Source organism: Cherax quadricarinatus, chromosome 23 (assembly GCF_038502225.1).
Source record: "Cherax quadricarinatus isolate ZL_2023a chromosome 23, ASM3850222v1, whole genome shotgun sequence".
In the NCBI taxonomy this organism is placed as follows: domain Eukaryota; kingdom Metazoa; phylum Arthropoda; class Malacostraca; order Decapoda; family Parastacidae; genus Cherax; species Cherax quadricarinatus.
Genome location: NC_091314.1, coordinates 28100304 through 28118003, shown reverse-complemented (window position 1 = coordinate 28118003; position 17700 = coordinate 28100304). Strand labels below are relative to the sequence as shown.

At 45.1% G+C, this 17700-nt stretch overlaps 1 protein-coding gene across 2 annotated transcripts in view; it reads right to left on the bottom strand.

Moving 5' to 3' along the window:
- toy (twin of eyeless) overlaps window positions 1-17700 on the bottom strand; it is a 562297-nt gene that overhangs the window by 101015 nt on the left and 443582 nt on the right. For both annotated transcript variants that reach the window (XM_070088032.1, XM_053772308.2), the window contains exons 6-7: window positions 5316-5480; window positions 2976-3058 (exon numbers count right to left, since the gene is read on the bottom strand). In XM_070088032.1, the coding sequence (XP_069944133.1) occupies window positions 2976-3058; window positions 5316-5480 (248 nt within the window). The remainder of the gene's footprint in view (window positions 1-2975; window positions 3059-5315; window positions 5481-17700) is intronic.

The window sequence follows — 17700 nt, the reverse complement described above, 5'->3', positions numbered from 1 at the left end:
ACCGAGCACATCTGCTGAGGCGCACATCAGTCAGATAACTGCTGCACCGTACGGGCGTCTGGCAAACTTAAGGATAGCGTTCCGATACCTCAGTAAGGAATCGTTCAAGACTCTGTACACCATATACGTCAGGCCCATACTGGAGTATGCATCATCAGTTTGGAATCCACACCTGGTCAAGCAGGTCAAGAAATTAGAGAAAGTGCAAAGGTTTGCAACGAGACTATTCCCAGAGCTAAGGGGATTGTCCTACGAAGAAAGGTTAAAAAAATCGGTCTGACCACACTGGAGGACAGGAGGGTCAGGGGAGACATGATAACGACATACAAAATCCTGCGTAGAATAGATAAGGTGGACAGAGACGGGATGTTCCAGAGATGGGACACAGAAACAAGGGGTCACAGTTGGAAGTTGAAAGCTCAGATGAATCAAAGGGATGTTAGGAAGTATTTCTTCATTCATAGAGTTATCAGGAAGTGAAATAATCTAGCAAGTGATGAAGTAGAGGCAGAAACCATACATAGCTTGAAGTCGAGGTATGATAAAGTTCGTGGAGCAAGGAGAGAGAGGACCTAGTAGCGATCAGCGAAGATGCGGGGCCAGGAGCTGAGTCTCGACCCTTGCAACCACAATTAGGTGAGTACACACACACACACACACACACACACACACACACACACACACACACACACACACACACACACACACACACACACACACAAAACAGGCCTAGTGTCTAATTGACATGTGCCTAGGACAGAATGGTAACTAACACGCACACACACACACACACACACACACACACACACACAGTCACACACACACACACACACACACTCACACACACACACACACACACACACACACAAACACACACACACACAGTCACACACACACACACACACACACACACACACTGAACTACATAATACAACAAATGTATTGTAACATGATGCCTGATAAGGATATAAAACACAACAGCTGTATTAAAATGACTTAAGATGAAGACATGTGTAACAGTCATCAATAACAGCTAATAAGAGTTATTGATGACCACGTCAAGTCATCAACCAGCAGCGTCATTCAAACAGAATGTGAGCAAACTCAATTTTAGCTCCGAAGATCAATTTCATACATCCAATATATTGTAGGTGTAATAACAGTAATTATGATAATAAGTTTAAATAAAGAGATAATTAGAAATAATTTTAATTATATATACATAAAGTGTGAACATTGTTTCTTCTTCTCAGCAAAATGTTTATTATGGCAACAATGTTAGACTAACACAAAACATTGTATATGAAAGTACAGTATATGTTTCTTGCATTGTGTGTGCACTGAGGAGGGGGGGGTGTATGTCTCAGTGTATATACACTTAAATATTAAAGGAGAAAAATAAGCGGGGGCTCGAATTGTTGTCGATGAGTGCTGTAGACCCAATGTAGAAGTCGCTCTCTACAGAGCTTACACAATACACAAATAACCCGCACATAAAAGAGAGAAGCTTTCGACGACGTTTCGGTCCGACTTGGACCATTGAGAAAGTCACACTTTGTCAATGGTCCAAGTCGGACCGAAACGTCGTCGTAAGCTTCTCTCTTTTATGTGCGGGTTATTTGTGTATCGTTCCAGTCACGGTATTGTGCCTTTTTGTTATTTACAGAGCTTACAATAGAATGATTTTACAACCAGTACTTCTGTGACTTTGTTGTCAGGTGCACCAACTGTGACTCTGCTACCTCACCTTACAACCCCAACAGTACAGCTGTTCTTGTACTCCTCAAGGCCATATAGTCCATAAACTCAAGATAAGTTGTAATGAACGACTGGCAATGAATAAACAGAATAATGGACGGGGACTCAAACTGCGGGCCATGTATACAGCAGGACCAGTGCTGTAACCACTGTAACTAGTCGTAATGGTAGGGTTGGTACCGCTGATACAACCAAGTCACAGAAGAATTGATTGTAAAATCATTTTATTGTAAGCTCTATGGCTGAGTGGTTAGATTGTTGGATCTGATATACGCATGGACCACTGTTCGAGTCTCCGTCTATTCTTCTGTTTATTCACGGACAATTGTTCATTGGGACTTATCCTGTGCTTAAAAATTAATGCATACATTAGGCATTCAAGTATCTTTGACTGGTGGTGTGCAGGTGACTTACAGCCTTAAAGATCCTCGTGTAGTCGATAACAAAATTAAACCTAATAAACCAAATAACTATAGTGTTTTTTTTTATTTATAAGAAATCTATCTACTTTGTGAGTATCCTGAGCCTTATCATGGTATTTGATCCTGGTGGCGTGTGGACTGTCTCAGAAGTGCTGACTACACCACCCAGCCTCTCTCTCTCTCTCTCTCTCAGCTCAGTGTTCTTGTACGCCCACAAGTTTTGTATTGTGGGGAAGGAGTGAAAGAGAGGGAGGGAAGGAGGAACCAGTCGTTGTTTGACTGGCCTAACTCATGATTGACTGTGGAAGGTTGGTGGTTGACAGTCCTACGCTCCTGACTGGCAAGATGTCTAAATTAATTGTCCTTGCTAGTGACTAACCCTGTTCTTACGTCAGTAATAACATGTTCTTACGTCAGTAATAACATGTTCTTACGTCAGTAATAACATTTTTATTATATCAATAATAACATGTTCTTACGTCAATAGCAACTTATTCTTACATCAGTAATAACATGTTCGTATATCAGTAATAACATGTTCTTACATAAAAAATAACATGTTTAGTATAACAGTAATAACATGTTATTGACCACCAGTGTGTTCTACTAAAGTTGAAGTCTATTCTGTTTGTGGAGTTCTCTCTGAGTTCTCAAGTTTGTTGTAACAAATGTACACCCTTCCTTTCCCCTACAGTAGTGACGCTCAGCCCCCGCCTCTAACTCTACAGTAGTGACATTCAATCCCCCGCCACTCCCCCCGCCCTACAGAAGTGACACTCTGCGCCTCGCCCCTACCTGTATCCTGGCCTCTGGTAGTCCGATCTTCTCCGCCAGTCGCTCCCGAGCGAAGACATCAGGGTAGTGGGTCCTCTCGAACTCTGCCCCGCACCCACCGCCAGGGAAGACCAGAGAACACGGTGTAAAACACGGTGTGACCTTATGTACGGTGTGTGTGTGTGTGTGTGTGTGTGTGTGTGTGTGTGTGTGTGTGTGTGTGTGTGTGTTATATTAAACAATGTAATAAAATTCTCACTTATGCACATCATAAACTTCTATCATGACAGAATTCAAGAAATTAAATTTCTGCTTGACCCGTGGTCCACTGGTACACATTACCGGTATGGAGCCCACACCTGCTCACACACACACACACACACACACACACATAGAAAATGTTAGGAATAGATAGATAGATAGATAGATAGGTAGATAGAGATAGATAGATAGAGAGAGAGAGAGAGAGAGAGAGAGAGAGAGAGAGAGAGAGAGAGAGAGAGAGAGAGAGAGAGAGAGAGAGAGAGAGAGAGAGAGAGAAAGGACCTTGAATATGAAGGTAGGATGTTAAGACAGGAAGTATTAAGACGAAGCAGTGAAGGAGCAGGAGACTGGTCAGAGGCAGAGAAAGACATGAATCAAGACAATATAAGATGTAGACAGCCAAGACATGGTGAACAAGTGATGAATGGAAAAAAAATATAAATGGTAAATGACCCAGAGGAAGTAAGGGTGGAAAGAGCAACTTTGATGAAACAAGAAGAGGAGGATATGAGACAGAATTCTCTACGAGTTTAGGTTAAATGGAATAAGGAAACCAGAGAGTTAAGTAAGAAGACAGAAGAAATAAAAAAATTGATGATGCTGATAGAAGAAATGGGAGATATAAATGAGACAAGCAAAATCTTTCGCCTTTTTATAGGGTAAGTTAATATGCTGAGGGAAAAACACGACCATTGCAAATTCTTTTCTTGAGATAACAGAAGCAAGAAGCCTTGTAATGAGAGAAAAATAAAAATTCAGCGGATTTGTCATCATTGACACTGTGTCCGAGAAGAACAGACGGAGAAGGAGCAAAAGGCAAAAAGGAGATATGGAAAAAGAAAAGAAAGCAATAGTGGAAAGGAACAGAAAACAGACCAACTACCTCAAAGAAGGTGAATTAACAAAGAAAAAAAAATCAGAAATTCCCCAGCACCTCACATAGACTTTACCCAGTGTCTCCAGAAGCAAAGAAAACAACATTCTTATAAAAAGTGAGAGATAGAATGATCAGAGTCATTATTCAAACATAGAGACAATCACCAATATATGTGAAACAGTAAAACAAAGAGTAGGAGATGAAAACCATGATATTTCTACTGTTACAAAGATTATGGTCTCACAATTAACAACAAATGCGATATTTCCAGAGGACTACCAAATAGTAAATAAAGAAAGGGAAAACAAATGTGGAGAAGGAAGAACCCTGATTTTCAGAAGCAACTAGAGCTTTAAGGAACTAGGAAATCTGGAAACACGGGATTTCAAGAATTACATAGCAGGTTCTGTAATTTCGAGAGTTACCAAAGCAGTAGTGGCGGTGATATATACACTTCACCATCAAACAATAAAAGGCCACAAGAGGAGCACCATCAAACTAACAGGACAATTATTGGCATATTGGAAAGAGTGGCAGAGTGAGGGCAAAAAGAAGCAAAGTTAAATTCCTAATACTAGAATATTTCAAGCATACGGAGATTGAGAGGAAACACTGGGACTCCCACGGAGAACCAGGAACATGGTGAGCGAGACTTATGGAAACAATATCGTAGAATTTACTTATCCAACGTACGAAGGAAACAAAAAGGAGTGAGGAGAACAGATGAGACAGCAAGATCTGACCTCCTTTTAACACAACAAGTAAATGACATACCTGAAATTACTTACAGGGAACAACTAGGTGCCAGAGATCACGTGACTCTGTGTTATGTAAGTAAGTGGTGGAAATGTGAATGAGGAAAGTGATTAACAGGAAATAGGACATCAGAAGGGAGTACTATGATGACCTGATAAATTATCCGAGACAAGTGCAATAGTAAAGGTAACTTGAGAACAAAGCTTTACAAGAAAGAATGGATGGAGGTAACACAGTCGAAGTGCCGAGACGTAAGATTTGTAGCAGTCATGAAGAAACAAGAAAGAGAGAGAGAGCTCATGATTCAGTCAGGAATACAGAGAGACTCTTCCTGTTCTTCAGCACTACTTTTTCATCCCCTCTTCCTCACATTCGCTTTCTTTTTCTCGCCTTCTCACATTCCACACACTTCGTCCTATAACTTCCATCCCACACGTATTGTTGTACACGTTCCTTCCCCTCACCTTTCTCGAGGGCGTCGATTTGTTCATTGGTGAAAGAGGTTCTATTTCTCTGTAGTTTGCGTTTGAGTCTGAGGCGAAGTTGTGAGTCTTCATCAGTGCTGGAGTTGTGTTCACTGTTGCCGTCACTGGTCACTTCGTTGTTGTTGTCTGACGGCGAGAAGAGCCCTGGGGAGGAGCAGAGGAAGCAAGGGTTAGTGGTGATGGTGGCAGGAGTTAGTGTTTGTGGTGGGAGGATGTGAGTGATGGTGGCAGTAGTTAATGGGAGGTGGTGGTGGCAGGGTACAAGTGATGGTGGCAGAGGTTACTGGATGGTAATGGTGGCAGAGGTTCCTGGATGGTAATGGTGGCAGAGGTTACTGGGTGGTGATGGTGGCAGAGGTTACAGGATGGTGATGGTGGCAGAGGTTACAGGATGGTGATGGTGGCAGAGGTTACAGGATGGTGATGGTGGCAGAGGTTACAGGATGGTGATGGTGGCAGAGGTTACAGGATGGTGATGGTGGCAGAGGTTACAGGATGGTGATGGTGGCAAGGTACAAGTGATGGTGGCAGAGGTTACAGGATGGTGATGGTGGCAAGGTACAAGTGATGGTGGCAGAGGTTACTGTGTAGTGGTAGTTTGGCAGAGGTTATAGTTGGTGGTTTAAGAGTTCATACTCTAGAAGTCTAATAAATAAAAACGACTGTATAATAGATGAAAAATCACTGCATAATAAAATCAATATATAATAGATAAAATCGATTTATAATAGACCAAACTCACTGCTATGACAAACTATGATAGACTATGATAGGAATCACTGTCTTATGAACAGAAATTTGATAATGATGAGGTTGAAATCGGTATAGTAATGAGTCATTTTCTACACTACTGAATGGAAATACACACACACACACACACATACACACACACACACACACACACACACACACACACACACACACACACACACACACACACACACACACACACACACACACACACAGCTGCAGGGAGGCAAACACCAAGTGTGCTAGAGAATGGAAGAAATATAGAAGGCAAAGGACCCAGGGGAATAACGAGAGCAGTCGTAGAGCCAGAAACGAATATGCACAGATAAGAAGGGAGGCTCAACGACAATGTGAAAACGACATAGCAGCGAAAGCCAAATCTGACCGAAACTGTTATACAGCCACATCAGGAGGAAAACAACAGTCAAGGACCAGGTAATCAGGCTAAGGAAAGAAGGGGGGGACCTCACAACACACGACCGTGAAGTATGTGAGGAACTCAACAAGAGATTCAAAGCAGTGTTCACACAGGAGACAGAAGGGGCTCCAGAAAGACGGAGAGGTGGGGCACACCACCATGTGCTGGACACAGTACACACAACCGAGGACGAAGTGAGGAGGCTTCTGAGTGAGCTAGATACCTCAAAGGCTATGGGGCCAGATAACATCTCCCCATGGGTCCTGAGAGAGGGAGCAGATGCGCCATGTGTACCCCTAACAACAATATTCAATACATCTATCGAAACAGGGAGATTGCCTGAGGCATGGAAGACAGCAAATGTAGTCCCAGTCTTTAAAAAAGGAGACAGACATGAAGCACTAAACTACAGACCAGTGTCACTGACATGTATAGTATGCAGTCATGGAGAAGATTATCAGGAGAAGAGTGGTGGAACACCTAGAAAGGAATGATCTCATCAACAGCAGCCAACATGGTTTCAGGGACGGGAAATCCTGTGTCACAAACCTACTGGAGTTCTATGACATGGTGAAAGCAGTAAGACAAGAGAGAGAGGGGTGGGTGGACTGCACATTCTTGGACTGCAAGAAGGCGTTTGACACAGTTCCACACAAGAGATTAGTGCAAAAACTGGAGGACCAAGCAGGGATAACAGGGAAGGCACTACAATGGATCAGGGAATACCTGTCAGGAAGACAGCAGCGAGTCATGGTACGTGGCGAGGTGTCAGAGTGGGCACCTGTGACCAGCGGGGTCCCACAGGGGTCAGTCCTAGGACCAGTACTGTTTCTGGTATTTGTGAACGACATGACGGAAGGAATAGACTCCGAGGTGTCCCTGTTTGCAGATGACGTGAAGTTGATGAGAAGAATTCATTCGATCAAAGACCAGGCAGAACTACAAAGGGATCTGGACAGGCTGCAGACCTGGTCCAGCAATTGGCTCCTGGAGTTCAATCCCACCAAGTGCAAAGTCATGAAGATTGGGGAAGGGCAAAGAAGACCGCAGACGGAGTACAGTCTAGGGGGCCAGAGACTACAAACCTCACTCATGGAAAAAGATCTTGGAGTGAGTATAACACTAGGCACATCTCCTGAAGCGCACATCAACCAAATAACGGCTGCAGCATATGGGCGCCTAGCAAACCTCAGAACAGCATTCCGACATCTTAATAAGGAATCGTTCAGGACCCTGTACACCGTGTACGTTAGGCCCATATTAGAGTATGCGGCACCAGTTTGGAACCCACACCTAGCCAAGCATGTAAAGAAACTAGAGAAAATGCAAAGGTTTGCAACAAGACTAGTCCCAGGGTTAAGAGGTATGTCCTATGAGGAGAGGTTAAGGGAAATCAACCTGACGACACTGGAGGACAGGAGAGATAGGGGGGACATGATAACGACTTACAAAATACTGAGAGGAATTGACAAGGTGGACAAAGACAGGATGTTCCAGAGACTGGACACAGCAACACGGGGACACAGTTGGAAGCTGAAGACACAGATGAATCAAAGGGATGTTAGGAAGAATTTCTTCAGCCACAGAGTAGTCAGGAAGTGGAATAGTTTGGGAAGCGATGTAGTGGAGGCAGGATCCATACATAGCTTTAAGCAGAGGTACGATAAAGCTCATGGTTCAGGGAGAGTGACCTAGTAGTGACCAGTGAAGAGGCGGGGCCAGGAGCTTGGACTCGACCCCTGCAACCTCAACTAGGTGAGTACAACTAGGTGAGTACACACACACACACACACACACATACACATAGCAACCAGCACGGTTTCATGGAAGGCAAATCCTGTGTCACAGACCTTCTGGAGTTTTATGATAAAGTAACAGAAGTAAGACACGAGAGAGAGGGGTGGGTTGATTGCATCATCTTGGAGTGCAAGAAGGCCTTTGACACAGTTCCTCACAAGAGATAAGTGCAAAAGCTAGAGGATCAGGCGCATATAACAGGAAGGGCACTGCAATGGATCAGAGAATACCTGACAGGGAAGCAACAACGAGTCATGGTACGTGATGAGGTATCACAGTGGGCACTTGTGACGAGCGGGGGCGCACAGGGGTCGGTCCTAGGACCAGTGCTATTTTTGGTATATGTGAACGACATGATGGAAGGGTTAGACTCAGAAGTGTCCCTGTTCGCAGATGATGTGAAGTTAATGAGGAGAATTAAATCTGATGAGGATCAGGCAGGACTTCAAAGAGACCTGGACAGACTTGACACCTGGTCCAGCAACTGGCTTCTCGAATTTAATCCCGCCAAATGCAAAGTCATGAAGATCGGGGAAGGGCACAGAAGACCACAGACAGAGTATAGGCTAGGTGGCCAAAGACTGCAAACCTCACTCAAGGAGAAAGATCTTGGGGTGAGTATAACATCGAGCATGTATCCGGAAGCACACATCAACCAGATAACTGCTGCAGCATATGGGCGCCTGGCAAACCTGAGAACTGCGTCCCGATACCTTAGTAAGGAATCGTTTAAGACACTGTACACCGTGTACGTCAGGCCCATACTGGAGTATGCAGCACCTGTTTGGAACCCGCACTTGATAAAGCACGTCAAGAAATTAGAGAAAGTGCAAAGGTTTGCGACAAGGTTAGTTCCAGAGCTAAGGGGAATGTCCTATGAAGAAAGGTTAAGGGAAATCGGCCTGACGACACTGGAGGACAGGAGGGTCAGGGGAGACATGATAACGACATATAAAATACTGCGCGGAATAGACAAGGTGGACAAAGACAAGATGTTCTAGGGAGGGGACACAGAAACAAGAGGTCACAATTGGAAGTTGAAGACTCAGATGAGTCAAAGGCACGTTAGGAAGTATTTCTTCAGCCATAGAGTTGTCAGGCAGTGGAATAGCCTAGAAAGTGACGTAGTGGAGGCAGGAACCATATATAGTTTTAAGACGAGGTTTGATAAAGCTCATGGAGTAGGGAGAGAGAGGACCCAATAGCAACCAGTGAAGAGGCGGGGCCAGAAGCTAAGACTCGACCCCTGCAACCAAAAATAGGTGAGTACACACAGACACACACATACACACACACACACACATACACGCGCACGCACACGCACATGCACACACACACACACACACACACACACACACACACACACACACACACACACACACACACACACACACACACACACACAGTACAGAAGGCAAAGAACCCAGGAAAATAAAGAGATTAGTCGACGAGCCAGAAACGAGTATGCACAGATAAGGAGGGAGGCCCAACGGCAGTACGAAACAATATAGCATCGAAAGTCAAGCCTGACCCGAAAGTGCTCTACAGCCACATCAGAGGAAGACAACAGTAAAGGTCCAGTTAATCAGGCTGGGGAAAGGTGGGGAGCTCACAAGAAACGACCAAGAAGTATGCGAGGAACTCAACACTAGATTTCAGGAAGTATTTACAGTGGAGGCAGAAGGGACACTGGAAAAACAAAACAGAGAGGTACACCAACACGGGATATGCCAGAAAGTGTTGGATGAAATACATACAACCGAGGAGGAGGTGAAGAAGCTTCTAAGTGACTTTGATACCTCAAAGGCGGTGGGATAGGACAACATCTCTCCGTGGGTCCTTAGAGAGGGAGCAGAGACACTGTGTGTACCACTAACCACAAACTTCAACACATCCCTTGAAACTGGGCAACTACCTGCGGTATGGAAAACAGCAAATGTAATCCCCATCTTTAAGAAAGGGGACAAAAACGAAGCACTAAACTATAAACCAGTGTCACTGACGTGTACAGTATGCAAAGTCATGGAGAAGATTACCAGGAGGAGAGTGGTGGAGCACCTGGAACGGAACAAGGTTATAAACGACAGCCAGCACGGATTCATGGAAGGCAAATCCTGTGTCACAAATCTACTGTAGTTTTATGACAGGGTAACTGAAGTAAGACATGAGAGGGAGGGGTGGGTCGATAGCATTTTCTTGGACTGCAAAAAGGCCTTTGACACAGTTCCTCACAAGAGATTAGTTTAGAAGCTAGAGGATCAGGCACGTATAACAGGAAGGGCACTGTAATGGATCAGAGAATACCTGACAGGGAGGCAACAGCGAGTCATGGTACGTGATGAGGTATCACAGTGGGGGCCTGTGACGAGCCGGGTACCACAGGGGTCAGTCTTACGACCAGTGCTGTTCTTGATATATGTGAATGACATGACGGAAGGGATAGAATCAGAAGTGTCCTTATTTGCAGATGATGTGAAGTTAATGAGGAGAATTAAATTAGATGCGGACCAGACAGGTCTACAAAGAGATCTGGACAAGCTGGACACGTGGTCCAGCAACTGGCTCCTAGAATTTAACCCTGCCAAATGCAAAGTCATGAAGATCGGCGAAGGGCAACGATGACCGCAGACAGAGTATAGGCTAGGCGGCCAAAGACTGCAAACCTCACTCAAGGAGAAAAATTTGGAGGTGAGTATAACACCGAATACCTCAGTAAGGAATCGTTCAAGACACATTCCATTAAGAAAAAGAAAGAGAAGATGTAAACTAGAAAGAGAGAGACGTTCCCTATACAGACGAAGGCGAAGAGTCACAGAGCTGCTAAGTGGGGTCAATATATCTGAAATACGAAGGGAAGCACTAGTCAACGAAATTGCAAATATCGAACTTAAGCTGAAGGAATCTTATAGGAGAGACAGGAATCACAGGAAGAACTAAAAGCCATAAAGGAAATTGAAAAAAAAATACTTCTTCTCTTATGGCAAATCTAAGGGAAAAACAACATCCAGTATTGGGCCCCTGCTTAGGCAGGATGGGACATACACAGATGATAGCCAAGAAATGAGTGAGATACTAAAGTCCCAATATGACTCAGTGTTCAGCGATCCACTGTCCACTCTAAGAGTCGACAATCCAAATGAATTCTTTATGAACGAAACCCAAAATTTGGTCATCCCAAAACTCTCGGATATTATTATAACTCCACAAGATTTTGAAGAGGCAATTAATGACATGCCCATGCATCTGCCCCAGGCCCAGACTCGTGGAACTCCGTGTTCGTCAAGAACTGCAAGAAGTCCCTATCGCGTGCCTTCAGCATTTTATGGAGAGGGAGCATAGACACAGGGGTCATCCCACACACACTAAAAACAACAGACATAGCCCCACTCCACAAAGGTGGCAGTAAAGCAATTGCAAAGAACTACAGACCGATAGCACTAACATCCCATATCATAAAAATCTTTGAGAGGGTTCTAAGAAGCAAGACAGCCAACCACCTAGATACCCATCAGTTACACAACCCAGGGCAACACGGGTTTAGAGCAGGTCGCTCCTGTCTGTCCCAGCTACTGGACCACTATGACAAGGTCCTGGATGCTGTAGAGGATAAACAAAATACAGATGTAGTATACACAAACTTTGTAAAAGCTTTTGACAAGTGTGACCATGGTGTAATAGCACACAAAATGCGGGATGAAGGAATAACGGGAAAAGTTGGTAGATGGATCTACAACTTCCTGACAAATAGAATACAAAGAGTAATAGTAAACAGAGTAAAGTCCCAGGTAGCCATGGTAAAAAGCTCTGTTCCACAAGGCACAGTACTCGCTCCCATTCTATTCCTCATCCTCATTTCTGACATAGACAGAGATGTAAGCCATAGCTCCGTGTCTTCCTTTGCAGATGACACCTGGATCACCATGGCAGTGACCTCCATCGAAGACACCGCGAGACTCCAAGCGGACATCAACCAAATCTTCGAATGGGCCACTCAAAACAATATGAAGTTCAACGAGGAGAAATTTCAACTACTCGGATATGGAAAGCTTGAAGAAATTAAAAATGTGTCAGGGTATACCACAAATTCTAACCATACAATAGAGCGGATAAGTAATGTGAAGGACCTGGGAGTGATAATGTCAAAGAATCTCGCCTTCAAAGACCACAACAATTTATCTACCTCACCTGCTAAGAAAATGATAATGGATAATGAGAACCTTCAAAACTAGGGACGCCAAGCCCATGATGATTCTCTTCAAATCGCTTGTGCTCTCTAGGCTGGAATACTGCTGTTCACTAACGGCCTCCTTCAAGGCTGGCGACATTGCAGACTTGGAGAGTGTACAAATAACTTTCACGGCACACATAAGTGCGATAAGGCACCTAAACTACTGGGAACGGTTGAAGGTCCTTCATCTGTATTCCCTCGAATGCAGGCGAGAGAGATACATGATAATATACACTTGGAAGGTCCTGGAGAGATTGGTACCAAACTTGCACACGAAAATCACTCCATATGAAAGCAAAAGACTCGGCAGGAGATGCAACATTCCCCCGATGATAAGCAGGGGTGCCACGAATACACTGAGAGACAACACAGTAAGTGTCCGGGGCCCAAGACTATTCAATTACCTCCCAGCATACATAATGGGGATTACCAATAGACCCCTGGCTGTCTTCAAGAAGGCACTGGACAGGTACCTAAAGTCAGTACCTGACCAACCGGGCTGTGGTTCGTGCGTCAGCTTGTGTGTGGCCAGCAGTAACAGCCTGGTTGATCAGACCCTGTTCCACCATGAGGCCTGGTCTCAGGCCGGGCCGCGGGGGCGTTGACCCCCGAAACCCTCTCCAGATAAACTCCAGGTAAACTCTATACATTGTGTACGTCAGGCTTATACTGGAGTATGCAGCACCAGTTTGGAACCCACACCTGGTCAAGCATGTCAAGACATTAGAGAAAGTGCAAAGGTTTACAACAAGGCTGGTTCCAGAGCTAAGGGGAATGTCCTACGAAGAAAGGTTAAGGGATATCGGTCTGATGACACTGGAGGACAGGAGGGTTAGGGGAGACATGATAACGACATAAAACATACTGCGTGGAATAGATGAGGTGGAAAGAGACAGGATGTTCCAGAGATGGGACACAGAAACAAGGGGTCACAATTGGAAGTTGAAGACTCAGATGAGTCAAAGGGATGTTAAGAAGTATTTCTTCAGCCACAGAGTTGGTAGGAAGCGGAATAGTCTGGCAAGTGATGTAGTGGAGGCAGGAACCATACATAGTTTTAAGACGGGGTATGATAAAGCTCATGAAGCAGGGAGAGGGAGGATCCAGTAGCGGTCATTGAAGATGTGGGGCCAGGAGCTTAGTCTCGAACTCTGTAACCACAATTAGGTGAGTACAAACACACACACACACACGCACACACACACACACACACACACCCAAGGCGAGTACGGAATATATCAAAATCCTTGAGACGATTACAAGCCTGAGAGTGGTGAATCTTTCCGTCATCAGCAAACTCTGGTCTGAGGTGCTTGCTGCCTCCTGCCCACCGCCGCTCATGTTCTTCTATACTCTATATATCTATACAGTTTCTTTTGAAAATTTAAGCCTGTGTTGCTTGCAGTTTTGGGGGGACCAGGAGTTCTCATTTAAAGTGCGGCTCCCAGCCTCACCGCTATCTCAGATTACTCCGCCAAGTCTCCCCACCAGTTGGGCAAGACAGCATGATGCTCCTCCTCTTCCTTCCTCCTTCTCATCCTCCTCCTCCTTTCTCATTTTCCTCCTCCTCCTCGTTTTTTCTCCTTCCTCCTTCTGCTCTTCCTTTTCCACTTGCTTCTCCTCGTCTTATAGCTTGTCGTCACCTTCTTCTTGCCCTTCTCCTATAGTATACTTTATCCTCCTCTTCCTCTTCATCTTCTCTTGGTCTACCACCGTTCATATTCCTAAGTGTTTTTCTGTTTCTTATTACGTTTGTTTTGTGTTGTTATTATTCTTATTGACCTGAGTTTCTCCATCGCCAGTGTTTATTAGTGTAACACAAGACATAAATTGTGAATAAGAAATAAAAGCAATTAAGAAACACTGAAAAATAGAGATAATTTAAGAAGTTTGTAAGATTTTGAATTTAATCTTAAGTGTTGACGAGAATGAATGAAAAGTTTAGCAGTCCTGCCAGAGTGTTGAACATTTAACAGGCTTCCATTACACGTCAGACTGTAATGTTGTTGGTGTTTGTCATGGTAGTGTTCGTTGTATGTGTGTGTGTGTGTGTGTGTGTGTGTGTGTGTGTGTGTGTGTGTGTGCGTGCGTGCGTGCGTGTGTGTGTGTGTGTGTGTGTGTGTGTGTGTGTGTGTGTGTGTGTGTGTGTGTGTGTGTGTGTGTGTGTGTGTTTGTGTGTGTGTGTGTATGTGTGTATGTGTGTGTGCGTGTGTGTGTGTGTGTATGTGTGTATGTGTGTGTATGTGTATATGTGTACTCACCTAGTTGAGGTTGCGGGGGTCGAGTCCGAGCTCCTGGCCCCGCCTCTTCACTGATCGCTGTGTGTGTGTGTGTGTGTGTGTGTGTGTGTGTGTGTGTGTGTGTGTGTGTGTGTGTGTGTGTGTGTGTGTGTGTGTGTGTGTGTGTGTGTGTGTGTGTGTACTCACCTATTTGTGGATGCAGGGGTCGAGTCATAGCTCCTGGCCCAGCCTCTTCACTGTTTGCTACTAGGTCCTCTCTCTCCCTGCTCCATGAGCTTTATCATACCTCGTCTTAAAATTATGTATGGTTCCCGCCTCCACTACGTCACTTTCTAGGCTATTCAACGGTCTGACAACTCTATGACTGAAGAAATACTTCCTAACATCCCTTTGATTCATCTGAGTCTTCAACTTCCAATTGTGACCTCTTGTTTCTGTGTCCCCTCCCTGGAACATCCCGTCTTTGTACGCCTTGTCTATTCCGCGCAGTATTTTATATGTCGTTATCATGTCTTCCCTGACGCTCCTGTCCTCCAGTGTCGTCAGGCCGATTTCCCTCAACCTTTCTTCGTAGGACAATCCCCTTAGCTCTGGGACTAGTCTTGTTGCAAACCTTTGCACTTTCTCTAATTTCTTGACCTGCTTGACCAGGTGTGGATTCCAAACTGGTGCTGCATACTCCAGTATGGGCCTGACGTAAATGGTATACAGAGTCTTCAACGATTCCTTACTGAGGTATCGGAACGCTATCCGTAGGTTTGCCAGACGCCCGTATGCTGCAGCAGTTATCTGATTTATGTGCGCCTCAGGAGATGTGCTCGGTGTTATACTCACCCCCAGATCCTTTTCCTTGAGTGAGGTTTGCAGTCTTTGGGCATCTAGACTATACTGTGTCTGCGGTCTTCTTTGCCCTTCCCCAGTCTTCATGACTTTGCATTTGGCAGGGTTAAATTCAAGGAGCCAATTGTTGGACCAGGCTTGTAGCCTGTCCAGGTCTCTTTGTAGTCCTGTCTGATCCTCGTCCGATTTGATTCTTCTCATTAACTTCACATCATCTGCAAACAAGGACACTTCTGAGTCTATCCCTTCCACCATGTCATTCACATATACCAAAAACAGCACAGGTCCTAGGACTGACCCCTGTGGAACCCCGCTTGTCACAGGCGCCCACTCTGACACCTCGTCACTTACCATGACTCGTTGTTGCCTCCCTGTCAGGTATTCTCTGATCCATTGCAGTGCCTTTCCTGTTATGTGTGCCTGATCCTCTAGCTTTTGCAGTAACCTCTTGTGAGGAACTGTGTCGAAGGCCTTCTTGCAGTCCAAAAAAAAATGCAGTCGATCCACCCCTCTCTCTCTTGTCTTACTTCTGTCACCTTGTCATAAAACTCCAGTAGGTTTGTGACACAGGATTTTCCTTTCCTGAAACCGTGCTGGTTGTCGATTATATGCTTGTTTCTTTCCAGGTGCTCCACCACTCTCCTCCTGATGATCTCCATGATTTTGCATACTATACACGTTAGTGACACAGGTCTATAGTTTAATGCCTCATGTCTGTCTCCCTTTTTAAAAATTGGGACTACATTTGCCATCTTCCATACACCAGGGAGTTGCCCAGTTTCAATGGATGTGTTGAAGATCTTTGTTAATGGCACACACAGCATCTCTGCTCCCTCTCTAAGGATCCACGGAGAGATGTTGTCTGGTCCCACCGCCTTTGAGGTGTCAAGTTCACATAGCAGATTCTTCACCTCCTCCTTGGTTATGTGTACCTCATCCAGCACTTGTTGGTGTACCTCCCTGTTCTGAGTTCCTGGAGTCGTACTAGTTTCCCCTGTAAATATTTCTTTAAATCTCGTGTGTGTGTGTGTGTGTGTTTGTGTGTGTGTGTGTATGTGTGCGTGTGTGTGTGTGTGTGTGTGTGTGTGTGTGTGTGTGTGTGTGTGTGTGTGTGTGTGTGTGTGTGCGTGTGTGTGTCTGTGTGTCTGTGTCTGTGTGTCTGCGTTTATGTGTGTGTGGTAAAGAGAGAGAGAGATTGCAGATTGGAATTCGTCGTAGAGCAACAAATATTAATGCAGAGAGAGAGAGAGAGAGAGAGAGATAGGAGAGGGAGAAAAACATAGAAGGGAGAAAAACAGTAGAAAAAGGATATAAACACAGGAGAGGAGAGAGAGATACTTGTAGCTACGAAAGCTAAACAGAAGGAAGCTTAGCACCCCCCTAGAGAGGCACCCCCTCCCCCGAGAGTGGCACCCCACCCCCCTAGAGTAGCACCCCATCCCCCTAGAGTGGCACCCCATCCCCCTAGAGTGGCACCCCACCCCCCTAGAATGGCACCCCACCGCACGTAGAGGGGTACCCCTACCCTCCCAAGAGGAGTACTCCACCCCACCCCAGAAGGCCACCCCCCACCCCCCACAACACTCTGCATATAAATGGCCTCAAACAGAAAAGGACTTAAGACGAACAAACACACAGTAACTGTTCATATCCTCGTGGTTACAATTCTATCACGTTGAAGGGCCCTCGAGTGTGTGTGTGGCGAGGGCCCCTTGTTGCACTTGGCGTTGATGGCCCCGTACCCCCGTGGATGCCCATCTACCCCCCTCCGATACCAATTATCAAAACAAAACACACAATCAATAGTTTTTAACTTGGTGGAAAATTGTGTTTTTCCTGCTCTACATAATTGCTCATTTGAGAACAAATTTTGAAAATTTTTGGTTTAGTTTTGTGGTTTATTGGAGAGACGGCGATTTATTCTCGCTACATTTCGTGCAGTTTTTTTTAGGGACCAGTGTTCACCTCTGGGATCAGTGCTGAGTTTTGGGACCATTGTTGAGCTCATGGTCCAGTGTTGAGCTCATGGTCCAGTGTTGAGCTCATGGTCCAGTGTTGAGCTCAGGGACCAGTGTTGAGCTCATGGTCCAG